Source organism: Globicephala melas, chromosome 1 (assembly GCF_963455315.2).
Source record: "Globicephala melas chromosome 1, mGloMel1.2, whole genome shotgun sequence".
NCBI lineage: Eukaryota > Metazoa > Chordata > Mammalia > Artiodactyla > Delphinidae > Globicephala > Globicephala melas.
Window position 1 is genome coordinate 58,817,414 of NC_083314.1, and position 25,098 is coordinate 58,842,511.

The 25,098-nt window shown below is 37.9% G+C and overlaps 1 protein-coding gene across 1 annotated transcript; it reads right to left on the reverse strand.

Moving 5' to 3' along the window:
• Positions 1 to 945: 945 nt before the first annotated feature.
• On the reverse strand, positions 946 to 18,579 carry NTMT2 (N-terminal Xaa-Pro-Lys N-methyltransferase 2). The gene is given in 5 exon segments (XM_030875503.1): positions 946 to 1,087; positions 1,089 to 1,205; positions 1,961 to 2,211; positions 7,738 to 7,913; positions 18,426 to 18,579. Coding segments are annotated over 5 exon segments (840 nt in total).
• Positions 18,580 to 25,098: the final 6,519 nt, after the last annotated feature.

Sequence of the window (25,098 nt, forward strand, 5' to 3'; positions counted from 1 at the left end):
CAAATATGTCCTTCACAGGAAGATATTAGAGTGTTTTAAATACAGTAGCTGTTATATTTAAACATTCTGCTAATAAAAATTAATTACATTTTTGTTTTTGAAAGATTTCAGATTATTTTTAATTAAACCAATGCCTTAAATTAATCCAGTTGGTTCAATTTTCAGGCTTATCATTTCGTTTCTCTTTCCAATGTACAGTCATATCAATCAAGGAAACAGGAGCAGCTGCAATGAAGCAAGTTGTGTTGGAAGCCAATGGCTAAAATTAGATTATCAATGACATTTACTTATATGTTCACAGCTGAAATTTCAAGGGTAAAACATTTTCTCCTGAAAGGAGACACTTCCCCATCACTGGAATGCAGACCTTTGTTATCAAATTATATCCATATTACATCACTGGGTGGTGAAACTGACCCAAAATAGAAAGTGAAACCATAGTCTTTTGTTCTGCTAAAGCTAAAGACAAAATTAAGTAATGGAATTGTTTTTATAAGATTATTTTGACTGTTGCCTTCTTAATTAGGGGGAGATTTTTATCTAGAGAAGTAGTATTCCCAAGGAGGAAGGAAGTATAATGTATCTAGCATGAGGGCAGAGAAAGGTGGTCTAGGCTTTACCCCACCCACCCTAAACTACTCTATAATGCAAATCTTCAGAGACCAAGCAGTTTAGATTTTGTGAATGTTGCTCCCTTTTCTGTTTTTTACGTACACTTTAGCAGTTTTTCCAGATACCACTTTCCATTTCTCTTTTGGAAAATCCACAGAGTGTGCGCATGTACTTACATAATTAGTGGAAACATGTACATATTACATCAGTCATTTCCATACATGCTGTAGTCCCTTCCCTTCACTCCTACATGAATTACAAGGGGCACCTCAGAGGAGAACACCTCTTCCCAAAGCACTACTGTGCAGTGCAGCCGTTCACTCCCACTGCTGGTCAGGAGTGTCCATCGCTATGCAGTGCAAACATCCACACTGGGATGCACTGCTCTGGAAAGCCGTCCTGCTTCTCCTGGCCCAGCACCACTAGCCCACTCTTCCTAATGAGGCTCTGGAGGATGTCCATATCCCGAGTCACACAGATGGAAGATGCAGCCCACCTGAGCCACACTGTCCTTCAGTATGATGATGCCGCTTTCTTTCAGGCCATGTCGGCACCGGGAAAGAAATGCAAGAAGGTCTTTAACCAACAGGTGAGGCCAAGTAAAAGGGGGAACAGGATGAAAGGGTGGGTGGGAAAGGAGGTGAGTAGGAAAGATGGACCAACCACAAGGCTACAAATCAGGAGCTCATTTGTTCACTCATTCATGAATTATTTAATAGCCTGAATTGTTTTGCTGCAGGAGGCTTTGAGAATTTAGATAAGAGGACAGGTATCTTCTTTGAGGTGAATCAGTGTACGCTCTAAAAAATAGATATTATCTTACCTAGTCTATCTACCTCCCAGGCACAAGATAAACTATTGCTCATCCCTTGGGTTCCCTCCATGTCCCGTGGACAGCCGAACTCTGTCATCATTCCTCTGTGTCTCACACACACACACACTCAGACCAAAATCCAATTCACCGCTGTCTCATTTCCTGGGAATTTAAATCTAAGAAAGTCTAGTTTTTCCAGTAAATGGGGATAGACTCTTTTTGTCCCCACTTTTTAAAGTTTTTCAAATATTTAGGTTTCTTCTATGATGTAGGTTGGTCCGAAGGCACTCCATCCCTAAGGATGGGAATTGTCAAGCTTGTTCAGAGGATGTTATGGGAGAAATCTGGAGGACCAGAGCTTTGGGGGAGTTCCCATGATACCTAAGGCTAGCTAACTGTTCTAAGCACAACTATAGCCAGATCTCCCTTTGTGTCCTTGTTCTGCCTCCACAAATCCTCTAATCAGCCCCATGTGTTTTCTTCTTCTCTATCTGGAAAGGGAAGAATGGCAGATGCAATGCCATGCAGGACTAACCAAAGACCCACTGAATCCAGATGGCATCATATCTCCCCAGTGGGGGTGTGAATTCCTTCAGACTGTAGCAGTGGTAGGTTTCTACCTTGTCCCCTCTGACCTGCAGGTAGTTCTGTGCCATGAGGAGGAACGATTCCATCATGTCCACAAGTTCCACAGTGTTGAAAACCAGCAACAGGACATGCTTGCTGACCCTTCCTATCCCAGAGCCGCAATCCAGGGCACAGTCTGTCCCAGCTCTCCCAGGCCCCTGCAGAAAGGTACCTTGTGGAATACTTCAGGAACAGACACTCACCCTGAGTTTGGACACTCAATTACCTCCTTAAATAAACTTTATTTGGGTCAATTTCATATAATTAAATGTACTATTTTAAGTATACCATTCAATGAGTTTGGACAAATGTATACAGGCACGTAAACACTACCACAATCAAGTTATAAAATATTCAATGACTTTTTTCAAAAAAAATCTAATCATGTCTAGTTTTTGCCTTCTTTATTTTATTCAATATAGGTCTTTCAAAGAATTTCAAAATAGGATTTTAGAAAATAATGTCTTAAGTTTGAAAACTGGGTAATTTTCTCTAAGATAAATGGGCCTTTGAAAGCCCTATGAAAATAGAACTTTGTTAACTGTAAATTTGGGTCAAACCCACAGCTAAATGGACCTGCACCATAGCTTATTGCCTTGTTAAAAAAAAAGAGAGAGCAAAGCAGTGAGAGTCTTTCAGAGTTTTAAAATTACTTTTCAAATTCATGCAATGAAAACATTTCAATTCATACTGGGATGGATAACTGAAATTTTATTTTTTTCAGAACTGATTTTGGGGGCTCTGAATTATCTACTATTCTTGTGTGGAAGATAATTTTTAAGACTTGAGCTGAGGAAATGCAAACTGTTCCAGTCTCAGGCCAGGATTTTACTTCAAACTCAGCCTCAGTGACACACAGCACATTCATGAGGATAAGAGGTGGTTGCAGCAAAGTCCCCTTGTCTCTTTTCATGCTAAAAATTGTTTTCTGCTTTTATACCAGAAGCTACATGATTTATTGGGCACAAAAGCCCTGAAATTTTTTAAAGTAAATCTCTGCATTAAATTAACTGAGGGTGAAAGATGGATAGGGGGTAGAGATAGGAGGAAATCAGCCAATAAAAACTTTCTCAAACTTGCTTCTATAAAGTAATATACACATATACATATATACATGTATGTATGTGTACATGACCAGTATATATCTGATATGTATATGTGTATATATGTGTATGTGCATATATACATATATATGTATATATATGTATATGTGTGTGTGTGTGTGTGTATATATGTATAAGATTCAGCTGGTCTAAATTATTTGGTCACAGTTGGGATGGCTGCTGAATAGGTTTTGTGCTAGAAATTACAGTAACAAGATACTTGAAGTTGTCAATCAAGATCTTAAGGAGAAAGTCTACTCTTGATTTCTCAGGACCTAAGGGTTTAAAAAAAAAAAAAATTGGCTAAGGATCAAAAGGTGAAGCTTAAGCAGAAGGAAACATCAGAAACGCTGCTTTCCAGTCCACTCAAAAGGCCTTCCTTACAGCAAGAACAAAGAAGAACAAAAAGTGAAGTAATTGTAGTTTCTTTTCAGAGGAAATAATAATAATCACAATTTATTGACTGCTTGTGTGTAGCAAGCTCTTTGCATCCATAATAACTATAGTAATCAAAAAGCCCCACAAGATAATGATTATTCTCCAATTTGGAGATGAGGACCCTTAGACTTTTTTAATATCACCCAGCTAATGGCAGAACTAGAATTTGAACAGTGAACTGTGTGAATCCAAAGCCAGTTCTACCTTAGGGCTGTCACCTCCAGTGCCACAACTCTGGTTCCCTTGTTAGTAGCTGTCTAATGTTATGTTGAAGAGAATTCTAAGGCTTCATTCAGACTTACCAGGAAGAGGTCTATGATTGATTAGTTATGTCTGCCTTGATGGGAATGGGAAGTGGTAGTACATGTGCCACTTGTTTGCCATTCCTACTTACAATATGCTACATCCCTCATTCAGATATTATAATATAAACAAAGCTAATTCATTAAAAGGCCTAGGCTAAAGTTTTATGTTATGAAGGCCATAAAAGTAGCATCATTTAAATAAATTTATAACATAAACAAGATGGAGGGAAATACAGGGAAATTATTTTAAGCTACTGAAAATGACTTCAGTTGAAATCTGTGTGCTCAACTAGAGATTCTCATTATAATTTTTTCTTATCATTATTTAGCCCTAAAGCCTCTACTGATCGTGTTGCTCACATTATTATAGTAAGTGGTTTTAAAAATTGAACCATGGGACAATAAAACAGAGACAACAGAGATCTATGCCAGAGGATTTCAAGAAGTTTAAAACAGCCTAACTCCTTTTTCTCAATGAACAAATAACTATGAAGCTGTTCTGGTTAAAGTGAGGCAGGGCCTCACCCACTCAGCCTTTCTATCATTCTCCCAATAAGCCCTTGAAGGATATCAGTACAACCCTGGAGTTTTAAAACCATTCATGTCTAATCTCCCTACTTTTTCAGACAAGGAAACTGAGGTCCAAAGAGGTGAAATATTTGCAATAGAACTTCCTTGAAAATGCACATCCTCTGATGTGTATTTTTCATCAACTTAGATGTGTGATATCTGACCGCAGTTATCCTCGAAACAAGTTATTTACAAATACAAAAGATGCCTTTCACTCAAATCCTGAGCACCTTAGCCCTTCGCCACTACTGCCTAGTTCTCTTTATTGCATATCACTCCACATGGTTGGCACTACCTCTCATATCCTGGCACCACATTTATTCCTCTGTCTCTCATTCACATGCAGCACCTCTGAGAAGGGACATTTAAAGGCTGATCTTGGGAACAACATCTCTAGCCTCTTGGATACCATGGCTGCCCACTACCGTGATTGGATTGAAATTTGATGCTCTTCCATGAATGTGACCAGAACTACATACAATGTGTGATTTCAAAACAAGATGTTTTGTTATTTTCATTTATTATCCTATCTTCATATTTATGGATTCATATAAAAAAGTGAAATATTCTTAGAAATTTCATTTTCATTTTGATTCTGCCTATGTATTTTGTCTTGAAGAATATTATTTTACCTTCTTTCCACTGGAGTTTAAAACTAAAATGAAGGCTTCCCTGGTGGTGCAGTGGTTGAGAGTCTGCCTGCCGATGCACGGGACACGGGTTCGTGTCCCGGTCCTGGAAGATCCCACATGCCGTGGGGCGGCTGGGCCCATGAGCCATGGCTGCTGAGCCTGCGCGTCTGGAGCCTGTGCTCCGCAATGGGAGAGGCCACAACAGTGAGAGGCCTGCTTACCGCAAAAAAAAAACTAAAATGAAAGTGCTAAATGCCACTTCATAAAAACCATGAAATACAAGTTAGCCCCCAATTTTTTAGTCATCCAATCTCTGAGAAATGTCAAGAGATAAATATCATCAAATACCAATTACTTTTTATAAATTTCTATTTTCCCCAATAGACAGCTAGAAGTAAGGAATGTTATCAGCTATGCTGTTGACATCATCTTGGTATCATTTGTTTATTTGCTAAAGTAAGCACATTTGCAACAAGTTTAAACACCTTTTCCCACTGTCTCATGTCACTAAGTGTTGAAAGGAAAGAAAAACTTTAAATTAAACAATCTGTCTTTTCCCAGTTGACACAAGGATAAATCATGTCAGATACTCATATTCCCTAACTCCTTGTATCTTGACCTGGATACTAATTTAGCATATTATTAAGGTCAAAGTACCAAAATATCATTTCTTTAAAAAGACTGTGTTTGTACTTAGTTAGAGGTCACAGCTTCACAATGAGCCTAGTCTACTAAGAAGGACTCCTTATATTTGTTTGAAAAGAGCAGGCTGCTCTTTTCCAACATAAATATGCAAGCACAAGGCTGTTTCCTTTCCCGGGTCCATGGGCGTGTGTATGGGCTCTGTCTGACCAGCATCCCTGTGGTCAGCTTGGCATTCCACATGGAGTGACAAGACAGCTGGATTACTAACTAAGCTTCTGAAATGCATTGGGATCAAAGTCAGCCTCACCATGAGGCAAGCAGGAGGGATTGCTCTTGGCCAGACTGGAGGAGAATTGAGGTCTGTGGTACACACACACACACACACACACACACACACACACACACACACACACACACACACAGCAGGGATTTTTCTGCTTCATGAGACAAATGGAAAAAATATGTCGTGGATAAGAGCAGGGAGTTTGGTGTCAGACAGACCTTGCCAGGCGTAAGTCCTAGCTCTGTCTCTTACCAACCGTGTAACCTTAAAAACTTATTTAACCTCTCCAAGCCTCAGTTTCCACAACGGTGAAAACAAGAAATGATAATAGTACTTACCTCACAGAATTATTAATGAAGAGTAAATAAGACAGTGCTTCTAAAGTGCTTATCAGAGTGACTGACTATCTCAGAAAAAGTGCTCAGTGAAATCAGTCAGCAACACTCATTTAAAAATATTCCAGGTTAACCTGACCTAGAAATAGCCCCAGCCAACATCCCTAGCTCCATAGTCTTTATGGCCACAGCTGATGTCCACTTTGGCCCAATGGGTGCTCCATCATTATCCTTTTTTCTATACTCAGGCAAAGGGTGCTCCAGGGAAGTTGGATGTGAAGTGAACCTCACCTCAACACTAGGGATATTATTAATGTTATGCTTCTAAATAGGTTGACAACATAACCCCAAATATTCATAATATTCTTAATGTTTCCTTCATTAGAATAAAATGGACTCCAAATTTCAAACAAATGACTTCATAGTGAATTGGAACAAAACCTATTTGCTGGGTAGGACTTTGTTCTCAGTAGAACCAACAATAGCTTCATTGTGTGGGTTAAGTCTATTCTAACAACTGAATGAAGCTCCTTAAGATATAATGAATGCATTTTATGAAAGCTTGTTAGTAGTAGTAGTAGCAATAAATTAGATTTATTGGGCAATAATTATATGCACTAAAGTAAGCACTTGACTTATATTATCTCATTTGAGCTTCACATTATCCTATTATGTGAGTTCTGTGGTTATGCCCTAGTCACAGGTGAAAAATTGAGGTTTAAGAGCATTTAAGGAATAAGCCCAAGGTTGCTTATATAGTAAGAAGAACTGTAATGACTCTAGAGCCCAAGATTTTGGCCCCTACAGTATATGATCCATCTTCATATGGCGTGGAAGTAAGGAAGTGGAGTTTCACCCAACACCAAGTCTACAAAGGGATCACATTCTTTCAAGGCAATGTCCCAACTATGTATAGAATAATATAAAGAGATTCTACTATACTTACCACTTTTAGACTGAACATAAGCTTGCATTTCCTTACAACACTGAATTTTTATTACAGGGACTCAAAAAATCACCCCAAAATCTAAAATGGCATGATCTCTCATCAATCACCTGGGTATCAACTGTTTATCTATGAGACTCTGAAAGAGAAGTCTTCTTAATCCACTAATTGTAATATTAACGCTGCTAGTTCACCTTCCCCTGTAGCATAAGAAATTAGCTGGTGCTAAGAGGGTGAAATGCCAAGTGGGACAAACCAGTCATTTAATGTGACCTATCCTTTCCGAACATCTTAAAACAGGCTTTCACACTACACTCTTGGCTGAGCCATATGGCTTTAATATGACTTAAGCAACAACACAGAAGCATGTGAGCTCAATGTTTGCAAGGACTTTGCCTCCTCATCAAACTGCAGTTGGATAACTCACCCCAACGAATTTCCTAAGAAATTCCCGAGAGGCCTGGATATCTGGGTTGGACAGTTCGATGAAATTTCCCATCATACCCTCTTCTGTAGCTGGTACTTCTTGGTAGAAGAGTTTAGCTCTGGCATAGAAGTGCATCTCACCATTGATGACTTGACTTGTTAAAGCATACAATTTCACTGCAAATGAAATATTATTAATATTTATCAGTATTTAAATGGCAGAACAAGTTTATTCTTATCATGCATTGAATTTCCTCTTAGAAGCCTGCAAATCTGTGCTGTGGGAGAAAAGGTATTAGTTTGATGTCAGAAGATCTGGGTTTGAGTTCTGGCTCAGTGACTTACTTGCTATGTAACCTTGGGTAAAGTTCTTAACTCCTATGATCTTCAGGTATCTCATGCATAAATCACAATCATGTGGCATTTTCATGATTTAATAACACTAGAGTTTAATTTTAAAAATAGCTTGTCACTGTATTAAAAGAAAGCTGAACAGTGTTTGCTAGAGTAGAATAAATAATATCACAAGTTTCAAAGTAACTTTTACCTTTGACCTCCAAATATTTTATGAGAATTTAATCACTAATCTTTACTTCTAATCATGAGGTAGATTAGGCATAGCTATTTTTTCATCTCTTTTTTTTTATGCAACTCATACCCAAATATCTCTTTGTACCAACATTACAGAAAATGGGTTTGAGCTCTATCTTCTGAAAATAAAATAATAAAAAGAAATATAATATTTATTGAGCAACTATTCTGTACCCGGTAGTGTACTAGGCATATTCACATATACTATGTCATTTCATTATTTCAGGTATTTTAAGACATTTATTTTTAGAAAAACATGTGGTCTACTTCTGAGGGGTAAATGAGTATGCATTTAAGTGTGTTTTTTAAACCAAAAGGCACACTTGCAGATATAAAATATTTTCATTAGAGGATATTCAGAAGGAAATGATAGAAAGTGAGATAACAGGGAGAAACTTATGGTTCAAGACTGTAGGCTGAATATATGCATTTGTCCTCCCTGCTTCCCGGTACTCCCCAAGAATCATTTTAATAAACTCAACCCTTAACAGTGAAGAAAATGAGAAGGGGCCATCAATGGATTCATGATTTCAACAAATTTCTGGAAGACAAAAAACAGATAAAGCAGATGGAACAGAGCTAAAGAATTTACAGCGGGCTTCCCTGGTGGCGCAGTGGTTGAGAGTCTGCCTGCCGATGCAGGGGACACGGGTTCGTGCCCCGGTCTGGGAAGATCCCACATGCCGTGGAGTGGCTAGGCCCGTGAGCCATGGCCACTGAGCCTGCGCATCTGGAGCCTGTGCTCCGCAACGGGAGAGGCCACAACAGTGAGAGGCCCGCGTACCACAAAAAAAAAAAAAAAAAAAAAAAATTACAGCTCAGGATAGTTGCAAAAGGAAGTAAGAGTTAATAAAACAAAAAAATCTGTCTACAGGCCAACTGGTGAGGCAACCAATGCACTCCCCACAAAAGTGACAAGCAGCACAGCTATAATCCTAGGGAGGGTAAATATGTCTCTTCTCTAAAAAAAAGGAAAAAAAATTAAGTGCCTTAGGAGAAAAAGACCAGTTAGTGTTGGAATCCTAGAACACTACTCATTCTGGCATATAGAGGATTCCAAGTACCTCATTTCCTCATACTCAGAGTCTCGCAAGATCTACCGGCAAATGTAGAGCTTCTTGTCATCCTTTCTATTCAGTGGAGAAGTATATACAGAGGAAACCTTCTCCATTACCTAAAATCATTGCCCCTGTCCTTCATTTCTAACTATGGATAAATAATGATTTCCAAACACATGGGGGTAAAATGGCAGTCTGAAAAACAAAGATACAGATAGACAATCAAAACTGACCCCAAAGGAAATAGAAATAATCCAGGAAATGAACGAGAATTTAAACCAAAACTAAACAAAAACTTACACCCTTGAAGAGGTATGAGAACAGGTGCATCCATAAATCGAAGATGTCAAGAAAATGATAATTTAAAGAATAATAAAGAATTCTTAGAAATTAAAATTTTGATTACCAAACACTTTGGAATATAACGTTGAGTACATTATCAGGACATAAAGGAAAAGATTGATATGGAAAACAGAAGTAAAAAGATTAGAGCTATAAAGACTTAATTCATGTACTTCCCTGGTGGTGCAGTGGTTAAGAATCCGCCTGCCAATGCAGGGGACACGGGTTCGAGCCTGGTCCGGGAAGATCCCACATGCCGTGGAGCAACTAAGCCTGTGTGCCACAACTACTGAGCCTGTGCTCTAGAGCCCATGAGCCACAACTACTGAGCCCACTCACCACAGCTACTGAAGGCTGTGCACCTAGAGCCTGTGCTCCGCAATAAGAGAAGCCACCACAATGAGAAGCGTGCGCACTGCAACAAAGAGTAGCCCCCGCTCACCACAACTAGAGAAAGCCCGCACGCAGCAATGAAAACCCAGCGCAGCCAAAAAAATATAAATAAATAAATAAATAAAAGTTGAATGAGTTGAAAGTGCTAAGTACATTCCATCAGTGCTCAGAATTCAATGAAAAGAATGAGCTATAATCAAAAAGAAAATTTGAAAAATATTTTTTAAAAAAAGACAATTCAGAAGACCCAACATCAAGCTAATTAGGATTCTCAAAAACTGAAAATGGAGGGAAGAAAATTATTACAGAAATAATAGAAAAAAATTTCCCAGAGCTGAAAGAGACTATAAGGTCCAAAAGTACTGAGCAGAATGGATTTAAAAATACTAATAATTAAATAAAAGTCACATTTATATACATCCTTAGGAAATTTCAAATCACAAAGAGTAATGAGAAGATCATTAAGTTATTTAGAGGGAAAAAGTTTGTTGACCTTCAAGTAGGGTTGCCAGATTTAGCAAATAAAAATACAGGACACACAATTAGTTTTGAATTTTAGATAATCAATGGATAATCTATTAGTATAAATACAGTTGAAATATCACACATTGCATGGGACATACTTATACTAAAATTTGTTCGTTGATTATCTTAAATTTAAATTTAGCCGGCCTTTTATATTTTATCTGGCAACCCTATGTTCAAAGAACTAGAATCAGGCATATAACACAGATCTCATCAGAAACCCTGGAAAACAGTGGAGCAGTGTCATCAATATTCTGAGGGAAAATTATTTTGAGGCTAAAATTTACCATTCAAATGGTGAAAGAATAGTTACCTCCCATGGATTCATCCTTCAGAAGTTTTTTGCAGCTATATTCCAGCCCAATGAGGGTTAAAATCAAGAGAAGATATACAATGAAATTAACCCAGGAATCCAATGAAAAGAAATACCAAAATGACAGATACTATCAGATCTAGAAAGAAATCAATTTATATTACAACAGAAAACACAGGCTTTAAAAAAATATCTTTAGGAAGTAGAATGAACTGGATTCTGGGTAATAGATAGTAGGTAAGAAGTAAGGAGACATAGTGATATTCTTAGGAAGACATATTTTTAACCGCAATCAACAAAAATAAAAGACAGTTGAAAGTTCTAAGTAAAATATACAACAGTATAAAAATGTTACAATCAGGATATGAAGCAAACCAAAATATGACACAATTTTATGTAGAAGGAGTATAAGAAAAGACAATCTATTTAACCTTAACTAGGAACATTTTTCTTCAGGTAAACAAAGATTGTGACATTGGACTAATGCACTACTTGGCTTTGAATTGAACAATGGTTACATAATCCCAAATTTTGATTCTAAAAGTTAAAAATCCAATAAACACTACTACTATCCATTTTAGTATGCTTCATCTGTGGAGTTAAATCAGTATTTCCCAACTTGAAAACACTGGATGTGGCCAACATTTGGACCCTTGAATGATCATGAATTTGCTAAAAGGGGTACAGGAATCAGTTCCCATGTACTTTATTTCCTAGAGACTAACAATGTTATATACTATATCTCCCATATATATTAACCAACAATAGGATGTCATTTTAAAAATACAAATCTTTTAAAACTATTAATAATACATAGATTTTTTGACATTTTATACTCAAGTTAGTTACTGATTGAGAAAATAAAACATTAAAAGGAGCACCCTCATGTTCAAAAACATTGGAAACCACTGACCTACACCAGTCCCGCTTCCCTAGTACTTGGTAAAGTGTTGTGTAAACAGGTAGCTCAAGAAATGCTGATAATTTCAACAGGGACGACAAAAATTATTCATCGCCATGCCAAAAACATGACTGTTCCAAATTCTTCTGTATGCCTCAGAAAAGCAGGCTAGGAAATCACAGCTTACCAAGTCTTCCCAGAGTTGAATGCTTCTTGAGATCACAGGCAAGCCACAGCCCAGTACTCTCTCGTTGATCCAACCAAAGCAGCAAAACAGCCATACTCATCATCACCTGGTTAAGTCAACAAGTTGGTGGTGTTTATTAAAACCCTTAATCTGGAAATGGGAATGGTCCATTATGCCAGCAACATTTAGACTACAAGTGAATGCCAAGCTCAGCAGGGGTCAGACTCAATAGGTAAGTTTTTATGGTTATGGGCTTGTCACCTAACTGACAGGAACATTTCACTAAAAAGATATATGAGGTGTAATGGCCAGCCCCAGGTTCTCCCTTCTTGATAGCTCCTGCAATGGTGCCAGCTGATTCAGATAAGGTTATCAGTCATCAGCCTGTGCCTCTTTATTACAGAAATACATCTAGTGGCTTATTCTTGCATGATTGCAATGTTTTTGTGAAACTTGGGGTAGTCTAAGACAGCGGCTAGACACTCTATTAGTTCTTGATATAATATGGTACTTATTTCTTGACCTACGTTATAAGCTGAACTCCCAAGGACCTTCCAATGGCTTACTTGTTACAAAAATAAAAATAAAGTATATGTGAATTTGCCCTGAAGAAGAACAAAGATCTCGTGAACTCTCTAAGAAAAATTTTGTTGAGAGATAAGTGTCTATGTTTGCTGAGTAGCTTTTTCTTTTTCTCTTTTTAATAGTTGGATATAACTATTTTAGACTTTATTCCAAACTTTAGACCTGTTTGTCAACTGAAAATTGACCTGGGAGTCTTCAGAGGATATGTAGGCTAGATTTAAATGGTAAGTTTGAAATGATCGGAGATAGAATATTGAATCAAGTTAGTCTATAAGAGAAAAGAAAGTCCAACTAGAAGATGCCCTTATGAACTGTAAGATCTTCCATAAAAGAGGTTTGTAGGTGATGACTTCTCATTTTAGCCATTAAAGAAGAAATGGTAAAAATTTAAGGAAGGAAGGAAGAAAGGGAGGGAGGGAGGGAGGGAGGAAGGAAAGAAGGAAGGGAGGAAAGAAGGAAGGGAGGAAGGAAGGAAAATGTACTTGGGCACAATGGAATATTACTCAGCCATAAAAGGAAGAAAATCCTGCCATTTGTGACAACATGGATGGATCTTGTGGGAATTATACTAGGTGAAATAAATCAGAGAAAGATAAATAATGTATGATCTTACTTACATATGGAATCTAAAAAAAACCAAAGTCATCTGTGTTTTCACCAACAGGAAAGGGTAGGAAGTGGGATTTTATCAATGTTCCTGGTAGAATCCAAGGGTCTGTGTGTGCCAGAATGCTAGAAAGTCATCATTAACAAGTCTCAGAATTACCCTGACAGGCTCTCTAGGTTTTATTTCTTCCCTGCATGCTTTAGGTGTCTGGTGTTTCTTGCCTCTAAAATAATGCACTGCCTACCCTGAAAGTTTTAGTGGGTTTTTTCCAACTGAGAGCTATTTCAGTGTTCCCTAAATTCTTTTCAGCCTTCAACACAAATAACGTAAGCAGAGGTGGGAAAGGAGGGAAAATACACTTTCCCCTCTTTAGCAAGAATGTACTCAAGCTCCCACCACACATCACATCCCCTGCCCACTGGGCTGAGTGTCTTCGTAACTCTCTATTCCAACTTTAGTGTTCTACCTGACCCACTGTCAAATTGGAAAAGGTCAGAATTCAGGTGAAGATACTGGGGACAGATTTTTCATGGTGAGATTTTGCATCAGAAGAGTCAGAAGCTGATTCAGCAGTCACCACGCCTCCTCTGCACCTCTGCAGCATCCTGTAGTGGTCTCTATCATGACTTCCACATTCCACAAAAATTATCTGTGTGGGTCTCTCTCCTACACTGAACTCTCAGGATAAAGCTCTATTTTATTTTCCTTGTAATCCTGGGACTTACAATTACACTTAACACATAGCAGACCTCCTTTAAATGTTCACTGAATAAAGGAATATTGTCTAGCTTTCTGTTTGAATAATACACAGGTTCAGCAAAGTAGTGAATGGCTATAAGGAAAAACCAGCATAATCACAAATAAGTCACACTTTTTGTAGTTTACGAAAAACTATAGGAGGATATATCTTCTCTCCTAATTAGGCATACCCAAATAATAAAAAATATTAACTATCACTGATCAAATATGTATATATGTGCTACATATGCTAAGCATTTATATCTAACTGAATATGTAAGATAAATGTGATTATCTACAGAAGAAAACAGGGCATCAAGAGGTTAACTAAACTGCCAGTGAGTGACACAACTGGGATTTAAACCTAGGTCTATTTAAATCCAAAACTCATATTTCATCCATCTAACACAGTGTATCTGAAAGTCTGCTAAATAAAGGGAAATTATCTGGTTCTTCATTTCTTTAAAGTGAAAAAATGATCTTACAGCATTGGCACTGCAAAGGTAACAATAAACATTTGGAAAATGTATCACTGTACAAAAAGTTGTGCAGCAATGCCTACCACAGGGATGAAATTGATTTGAAAAATGCCAAGAGTTGTATGCTGAGTTTCATTTGGAAGTTCCAAGTGTATTATAGGAAATGTCTTTATTAATTCTAGTTTTTAAGTGCGATGGCAAAGGTGTGGCCATTGTTCTCAATTTCCTCCTCAGAGCCTAATTCTTCTAAAAAGGGGTAAGTGAAGGGGGGTTGGTTACTAACCATTATTGGGTACCTATGTTCCAGGCATTAGGCTAGGCACTCTCAGGTCATCTCTTCACACTCTGATCCTCACAACGACACTACAAAACTGGGATTATAATCATCATTTTACAGGTAAGTAATGAGAAAATCAGAAAGATTTAGTAACTTACTCAATATTACACAGAAATGAAGTGTCACAGCCAGGCCCTAACCCAAACCTATTTAAATGCAAAGCCTTAAGTCAGAAAGAGAAAAACAAATACCATATGCTAACACATATACATGGAATCTAAAAATATAAGCGGTTTTGAAGAACCTAGGTGCAGGACAGGAATAAAGATGCAGACCTAGTGAATGAACTTGAGGACACAGGGAGGGGGAAGGGTAAGCTGGGACGAAGTGAGACAGTGGCATGGACATATATACACTACCAAATGTAAAATAGATAGCTAGTGGGAAGCAGCTGCATAGCACAGGGAGATCAGCTCAGTGCTTTGTGACCACCTAGAGGGCTGGGATAGGGAGGGTGGGAGGGAGATGGAAGAGGGAGGGGATATGGGGATATATGTATACATATAGCTGATTCACTTTGTTATACAGCAGAAACTAACACAACAATGTAAAGCAATTATAAACAAATAAATGCAAAGCCTTTGTTCCTTTTGCTAAACCACGTGGAACTATTGTTCTAAATGTGAAGTTAAACTAAGCCTTTACCAATGTCCAGGAGTAATAGATTCTTGCTCAATATATAATTAATAAATATTCACTGACTTCTATGTACTAGAAATATGCTGTGGATAGTGCTAGAAGAATTACTGAGGAGTAATTATATGAACATCTCCAATTGGGCCATATATAGGCCCCTGCTTGCACTGATATACAAACTGGAGATTTATATGAATTGTTTTCCTATTCTACTTCTGATTTGTTCACAAACAGCCACCTTTGGAAAATTCATTGACTCCAAGCCTCCAACTGAATGTGGGCTGGTAAAACTAGATTATAGGAACCTGCTCACTGGCTGCCCATCTTGTTGATTATCTCAGCAGAAAGCCAGTGCTCCTCATAGACTATGTTTTGTATTCCTGTCAATTCAAAAAAAGTGGTAAAACTTACATTGCTCCTCTCATGTGTCAAGTCGCCATTTACAATGGGAGGCAGCAGGATTTTGTGGTTAAAAAAGACAGACCATGGAGCTAGACTGCCTGGATTCTAATCCTGCACTACTTACTTCCTCTGTTCCTCAGATATAGGGTGGAGAAAATAACGGCACCACATAATAGAGCTGTTGTGAGGATTAACTGAGATAATATATGTAACCCACTGAGAATAGTAATAAGCTTGCTCCCATTTCTTTGTGAAGACCTGTTGTATTCAATGGCATAGCTAACTTTTCCATTGGAGATTTTGAATATGCATGCTCTTGCTTCTCCACGAATCACTGAGGCTAGTCGGGGATATTTCAGCAAATGTCCCTATGACTGAATGTCACTGCCCGGTGAGCTGGTGTGAGCCTGGCTGCCTAACACAGGCAGTTGGAGGGAGGAAGGAAGGAAAGAAGTAATCAAAGAGTCCGGTTAGCCACTGTTCTCCCCATAACTACCCCAAACAACAAACTCTCTGTGCAGACTCTACAGTAGGGTTCCCCATCCTTTTAAAAGAAGGGCTTTATTTTCATTTCTATGAAGTCTTGAAATCATCAGGAGGAGGGAAAGCCAACTCTAAAACACTTCAGTGGGGCTGAGTTTTATTTCCAAACTGAAAAGACTAATATCCACTGCAGCCTGAAAACTCCCATATAGCAAATTAAGCTTATCATCTTCGGTAATGCCTGTTCTAAGGAAGGCTACGTGATGACTTTAAAAGAGATCTGACTCTAAGGAAGGAGATAAAAAGCTAATGTTTACTGAGCGTTGGCTAGTTTCACATATATAATTGCATTTAATCCTCCAACAGCCCCACAGTTTTGAGGAAAATGATGCTCAGAGACATTAGTAACTTGCAGAGGTGATTTTCTCTACCACTAGCAGTGCCAGAATTTGAACTCAGGACATTGGTAACCTGCAATTAATTATTAGTAAAGGGCCCTTAATTTGTCTAATAAATATTTATTGGGGTCTTTTAATTCATCTTTAGCTACTTTCAGAGATGAGTTTCTTTTCTAATAGTTATTTTTAAAATTGGGCAGTCATCTGCCCCTTAGTGAACCTCTCATAAGTTATTGTAATTAATATCTTTCTCCAGACTAATGCAACACGAGCCAACAAGCTACTGTTATTGAGGTGTGGCCCAAAGAGTGTCTCCAGAAAAGCAATCCTCTGACAATATGTGGAGTGGTCAAAACATCATCACCTTCCAAATAGACTGCTCTAACTTTTCCATTTGAATACAAATGAGATGTACACTATGTCCTAAAAGAATTACTCATGTGTAGTGCTATCCACCAGAAAGAGTCCTGGTCTTGGGTTCTTGCTTTGGTATCTAGATGAGACCTATCTAGATTAGATCTCATCATCTCTGAATTTTCTTTTCCTCACTTGAAAAGACAAGATAGGGGGCAAGAGTGAGAAGGTGGGTGGAAAAATAATAATACCCTATCTATCGCATAGCATGGCTGTGAGGATCAAATAGAGTCATGAATGCGAAATTTTTATAAGAAATATATATAAATATAAGATGAAAGTATTTGTATGTCTAGAGTGAAAGATTCCCTTCAGAAATGGACTTATAGAAAGAGACTTTGGTAAGCTGCTAACATAGTTTTGAACGCAATACAAAGAATTATGTAGCTCCTTTCACGTCTGGAAACCCTGGCCACATCAAGTGTACAATGGGGCTTTCAGCAACCTTAACAAAGCAGACTGGGGTTGATACACACTGTTCCTGCTTTCACGGGGGGAAAATATAAATCAAAGGGAGATACTTTACTCCTTAATCGCAAGTTATTTCCTCTTCAGTGTTGTTAAGAGCGCCCTGAAGTAACCATTTTCACAGAGGCTGAGAAAAGTGTAGACAAACCAGATAAGCTTTTTATTGCCCTATTGTCCAATTCCTGAAAACTAGAGGAAATAACTAAAATGGAGACAGACTACAGCCCAGTTTTTTTCTTAATATTCAAAGACCAAACTAAAATCTGCTCCTTTTAAGCTCTTGGACTATTATTGTAATTTAGAAAGGCCAGAAAGGATTATGTGGAGTGTGTACTCATGCATACAAACACACACACACACACACACACACACACTCACACACAGCCGCACACACCAACAACCTTGATCTATTATTGTTTAGCCTTTTTAAAAAATTCTTTGTTGATATGCTTCTGTATTAATATTCTCATCTTTGAGTTACCTAATTTGCCCACCTCTAAATTTTTGCAAATACTAAAAATGTCCTTCCAAACTCAAGAAATTAATTTCTATAATCCTGACACTCAGGCAACCAACACCCAGAGAAGCAAGTTACCCATGTCTGAGGTGCATGGAAGTCCCCAAATAGAGGCTTGTCCCACCAGGCACTACTTGGTCTTTGCACTTTCCATAAAAGAATGCCATTGAAACATTTAAGCCCACGGACATTGGTTGTGTGTCCTTTTTATCTGGAAAGTGTCCTTGTTCTAATTCCTTTTGCAAAAGCCCCACAGTCTCACACAGTTGCTCCAGTCATTTCTTGTCCCTTATCTAGTAGCTCTGACTCACTTACCCAGGGGAATATTTTCCAGCAGGTAGAGATAGCTCTGAAAGAAGTCATTGCAAATAGCTTTGTGAAGAATAAAGGACATGCTATGCCGACGGAGCTCATCATTGGTCTTCTGCCTGCGGGATCTGAAGGCAAAGTGGGTTCCCAGGTAGGCCATGGTGAAAGGGGATAATAGTTATTCCTACAGAAGAAGGAAGCTTGTCTGGCTGTTTCTTTGAATTAACTTTCTCTTCCTACACGAACTTGAAACTGTCATTTTAAACCAGCCCCTGTCCATCTGTATCAGGAGAGGTGTCACGGGGATTGGGGGGAGGGGCGGCAGACACGGCGAGGTCAGACACTTGGCACATCTACCATCTGATTGCTCGGCTGACACCACTCTAAGCCAACAGGTGCTAACTAAAGATGAAAACAGGCTGAGTGAGATCCTGCTTCATCCAGGAAAAAGCACGCCTCCCTCCTTTAGCTGCCACTTCAAACAGGCAGGAGCACAGCTGGCTAACACCCTGAATACTTGCTTTAATTTGATTCCTAAATTGGAATAGCCTAATTTCCATTTCAAAGAGTTGTGAATATTTTGCACGAGATCCAGTTCCCTGATTTCCATCACTCCTCCTGGAATGCCATAACCTCAAGTTACAAGGACCCTTCAAAGTCATCTTAGCTACCCACACTTCTTTCATCAGTACAGTTTTGCCCAAATCATTTCATAGAGATGGATGTGTGTTTCCCATTTTTAAGGATCTTCAAGAGACACAATTATATGAAAGCCTGTTCTGATGTTAAATACCCTTCTCTATCAACAAACTCTTCCATCTAGCTTGCTCTAAACAATACCTAGTAGTGTAAGCCTGTTTCTTCCTCTCTGCCTATAATGGATATGATTTTCCTCATAAGTACTCATTTTATTTCTGTACTGGGTATCTTCTGATTGTCCCTCCAGGTCTGCTCTCCACTCTCCCCACATTACTGTGTGCAACTGGAGACTGGACTATATTGACAACATCAGTGAACTTCCTTGCCTTCTGGCTTCTGGTTGGGCTCTGCCAATGGGTAGTGCCAGCAGGAGGCTGGAGGAGAGTGATTCAATGTACTTATTCCCCTGACACCTTCCCTGCAGAGATGCCATAGGCTGACTGCTTCCTATGGTGAAAAGTCATAGCTCCTGTCCAGGGGTCTTCTTATACAAATATCCTCTCCTAGTTCTGATATCTGCTCCCTCCTCATGCTGCTTCAGGCCTCGGGGGAGTGATACACCAAGCTGTCACAAACCCTGGAATAACATGCTATTCCTTGTAATTTCTCTATACTTAACTTACCACACCTTTGTAAATAGTCCCTTTATTAAGCTGGCTCAAATTCTCAATTTGTGAATGTCATACGTTTCCTGTAGGGATAACAACTACCATTTTAATCCTCCAATACTCTTAAGAGGAAAATCCATAAGAACTCATACTCTTTTGGCCCCATACCATGTGCAACCACTGACTACCCAGTGTCCCTGAAAACACATGTACACACCCACATACACACAAATGCACACTTTATGGTAGGCAGCTTCTAAGATGGCCCCATAGATCCCCAACTTCTGCATGATATTCACACCTCTGTGTCCTCTTTCCTGAGAAAGGGCTAGACTTACTGACTCACTTCTAAAGAATAAAATATGGCAGAAGTGACAGAATGTCACTTCCAGGATTAGGTTATAAAAAGACTGTCTTGGGCATTTTCTTTTGCTTTCTCGCTTGCTTGCTCTCAGGGAAGCCAGCTGCCTGTTGTGAGCTGCCCTAAGGAGAGGCCTACATGGCAAGGAACTGCCTCAGGGCAACAGCCCAGGTAAAGCTAAATTCTACCAACAACCATGAGTGAGCTTGGAAGATCTTTCCCCAGCAACCTGATAAAAGACGCTGAGCCAGCTAAGCCACACTCAGGTTACTGACTCAGAAATAAATGCTTCTCTGAAGCAGCTAAATTTTGGAATTTGTTACAATGCAGCTAATGGAGAGCTAATTCACACATCGTCAGTGGAATTTTTTTAAGATTTGGAATCTAACCATGATCTTTCTTTTAGTTTAATTTATGTGTTACTCTTTTAGTGGGAAAGGAAGTAAGGATTCCATTTGATTGATTCTGACTTACTTTTTTCATTTTCCTGTGCTTCTATATTTCCATTTCCCCTCTCCCTACCGCAAGGGGCAGCCACTCAATTTTCATGGGATTGTTCCCATCCCTGGCTTCAGGAATTACCTAAATTGCAATCCAAGTTATCCATTTTCCCCTTGCCACAGTGTGTGGTTCATGGATGGGTACACCATCCTGTCCTGGGCCAATGAATACATGGTGTTCCCCCAGCTCCAGTTTTCACTTGGAAGTGGGTACATTATCTAAATCTGTTATTAATGCCAGCTTGAGTTGGGCTTTCTGTGCTAGCAATATGGAATCTCATCTAACACAAATACCATCGTGCTTCATTTTTACTCAATTCTGATGACGATGGAGATAAAGTAAATGATATTAAACAGAACAGGGAAACTTCAAGACTATTTCATGGTGTTAAGAGGAAGGCTCTTAACTACAGTTAAACATATTTGACTAAGTTAGAAACTCATTCCCACCACTTACATACTTGGCAAACTTGACAAAATCTTAGCCTTTCTGAGCCTCACTTTCCTCTTCTGTAATATGACGGTAATGATAATAGTATATACCTCATATGTTAGCTGTGAGAACTAAATATACTCCATGTAAAACACCTCAGTGCCTAGCACACAGTCCATGTTCAGTAAATGCAAGCTATTATCAGTATAGTCTTTGGAAGAAAGCTGATGAGTTATAGGTCCTAAAAACACTTTGTCTGTCTGGCTCTTTTGGGGTTATATTCAATGTAACATTGCCTCTTACTGTGAAATTTCACCATATATCCAGGAGACTTTTTTGCACTGTATGCATTTAAAAGTTGAAAAGAAAAGAAACTCAAATTAAATATGCTATTGGAACTCACTCATCATCCCTTCAGAATTTTCTGTTGTTGTAGGAAAAACTAAGCAACAGAAGAAGAAAACTCAGGGAACCTCCTTTGTTACTTGATTTGTCAATACATCTAACGGGAGGCAGGTTCTTAACTTCAACATCTTAGTAGTATTTTGATAACCTCTCATATGCTGAAAAGGTTAGGATGTATGGTCCTAGGAGAGAGACTGGCAATCACTGACTCCAGCTACTCAGTATTCTTTACTTGCAAGATATTGCAAGATATTGGTAAGCTTCTCCACTTTTTACAAAACTAATTTTCTTTCACTATAAAATGGACATTAATTACTTACGTTTCGAGAAGGATTAGTAAGTGTTCTAAGATCTCCATATTTCAGGCCTATAATTCCTGTGTGGGAATGAAAGACAGATTGGCTTATCCAAAATGCCTTTGTCAGCTTTTGTTTACCTCTGTGAGTCACATTAGGTTTTGCGACTGTTTCTCATACTGGTATAGTTTGTACCAATTTCTGGTTCATTGTGTTCATTTCCTTATGCAAATAATTTTTCTCTCATGGCTGAAATGCTCTATTTGCTAAAACCTCATACCACTACTCTTGACTATATTCATAGTAAGTGAATGAGGGTATGATATAGATCTCCAGTCTACCACAGGCATCCAGTTTCCAGGCAGGAAAGGAAAACAATGAATGTAGAGGAAAGAAATAAGACTATAGCAAAAGAATGTGGAAACTCTGAATTTATCCAGGTTGGTTTGCCTTCTAACAAACAGCGGATTCCTTAGTGAGGAGTAAAGCACTGTTAAATAATAAATTAGCATGGAAAGAGACTCAGAAGTAAGAAAAATAAATAAAGAAAAAATTCATAGAGGAAGTATACTCATTCAGTAGTATGATAAACTAAATATTTGGGGAAATCCAATCAATATAAAATACATATCAAATTAAAATTCCATAATACTTCAAACTGAAAATTCAACAAAGATAAAGTAAAGATATTTTCAAATGAAGTAGAACTTACCATTCATAGATGCTCACTGAAAGGAATAACTGAAAATATCTACTTCAGGAAGAAGGAAATTAAGACAGGGTGCTATTAGCATAAGAATAGCTAAAAAGATGACTAAAGCAGAATGCAGAGCCCCCAAACAAATCTATTCATATATGTTAAGTTGATATAAGACAGAGATAATGTTGCAGTAGAAAAAAAGATAGTTTCAATAAGACCCCTGATGTTGGCACAACTGGATCCCTACCTCACATCCTACACAAACCAACTCCAGGTAGATTGAAGACTTAAAGGTAGAAAGCACAATTCTAAAATTCTTTGAACAAGTTACAGGAAAACATTTATGACACCAGGGTAAAAAAAAAAAAAAAAGATATTTTTTAAGATGCAAAAAACAAAAACCATAAAGAAACAGAGTTAATTAATTTGACTGAATTAATATTTGAATAATGAACTTCTGCCCATCAAATGAAACCATAAAGAAAGTGAAAAGTCAACCAACAGAAAGATAAATATTTGGAGCATTGATAATAAAAATTTGGGTACTAAATATATGAATAGTTCCTATAAATAAATAACAATACAAATAATCCTACAGAAAAATGGAGAATAAAAAGTATATAGAGACATAGAAAACAAACTTATGGTTACCAAAGGAGAAAGGGAGGAGGGGAGGGATAAATTAGGAGTATGGGAGTAACAGATACAAACTACTATACATAAAATAGATGAGCAGCAAGGATTTACTATATAGCACAGGGACCTATATTCAATATCTTGTAATAACCTATAATGAAAAATAATCTGAAAAAAATATATATGCATATATATATAACTGAATCACTTTGCTGTATACCTGAAACTAACACAATATTGTTAATCAACTATATTGCAATTTTTTTAAAAGTATATAGAATTGGTGGTTAAAACAAGACTGAAATAAAAGTACCTGGATCAAGATTCCCAACTCCAACCCAGGGAAGTAGATCTAGAAGACTAAAACAACAGGCCAAAATCATCTAAATTAAATTTAGGATAAAATCAATGCATTTTATTGTATATAGGTTTTAATGAAAATTAGTGGTGAGAATACAGAATGAGTAATTATTGCTTGATAATCTCTATGTGTCTCTGTACTAAAATGGGCATTTAAGTAGACTTTAAGCTTGGAATGAGACAGCAGTATGAAAAATAGGGCAAATAGGTTTCTATGAGCAAATCTTAAAACAGACCACCTCACTTCACCCTATACTGGTGTAACCTCATATGAACTGTTTGCCTCTTTCTTTACCCTGCTTGTTTAAGAAACAGGTAGCCAATAAAGATTACCCCTGATTACAACTTGGAAGTCAGTAAGAGAGATTATGACCCTGTATGTGCTTAGAATATATGGTACAAGAGGAAGTTTGGATGACTATTTTCATCTAGTGCAATGCTTCATGTAGTACAGAAAGGCTGTCTATCCACTGAGTTAATTAGATTCAAGGTCAACAATCAGATTTCCACTTAACAGTCATTATTAAATAAAAATGGGGCTTGAGGTAAATGACCCGTTGCAGCTAAAGAAATATTTAAACTCATAATTTTCAGGTTAAGTCATTCAATTAAACAGACAGAAAGACTGGAGTAGCCCTTGAAGAACTCCTTCCTGTTGTACTGAGGAGGAGAGAATTCAACTGGGCTGCTTAGTTCTAATTAGGGTTTTGATTCCCCAAGAATTTAGATTAAAAAAATACATTTACATCTCTAACTAGGGGAATATGTCCTTGCCTGAAACATCTGTTTGGGGGTGTGTGTGTGTTTGTGTGTAGACTTTTCTCATTTCTCATTTATGTTAATTTAAGGAATTATAAAACATTCAACTTGATTTCAAATTCTCCTTTTAAAATATAACAAAGCTTGATTTCACATAATTTCCATAATTTAATATTTCAATATGATTTTGGATAGATAAAAGTGCATACATAGAACACTATCTAGGTAAATTAACTTTTGTACATTTTCCCTAACCAAAAGATATTAGGCAATTATTAATAAAAGAAAATCAAATTATCCTTCTTTTTAAATCTTACTTAAAGAATTAAGAAATATGATGAAGTGTCAGATTGATACCCTAATATTTCAGCTTTCCCTTCAGTGTATCAACCCTTATTTTCCATTTTAGTAGGAAGGCAAGTTGAGGGAGGAAGTAGATATATGAGCTAGAATGTAAAGAGAATATGCCTTATCAGTAGTACTAGGTCTTCGTAGACTCGGGCAGAGCATGATGAGGTGAACAAGTAGGTGGGCTCTGGCCTTCCCACCCTCACATTGGCCAGAGGAGCAGATTTTAATTTTAATATAGAATTCTACATAGACTTTCACTTGAAAACAGTGTTCTGCTCCCATCCCCTCCTTTCATCATGCTTCCCCTTGACCTGATATCCTGGTTCTTATTCAACTTGACCTTGGCTTTCTCCTCAACAATGTTTTCATATGTATATGAGCCTCCATAATTACCCCATTGTGCATTTAGCAAGCTATATTTTGGGATAAATATTCTATTTACACTACCCTCTGATTTCAGCTGAAACTGAACATATATCACTACCAGATATAAGTTTTTCAGAGGCCTAAGTAAAAGAATATGCTGTCCAATCCACAACACGTAATACAAAATAAAATTCCCTCTGTTCTG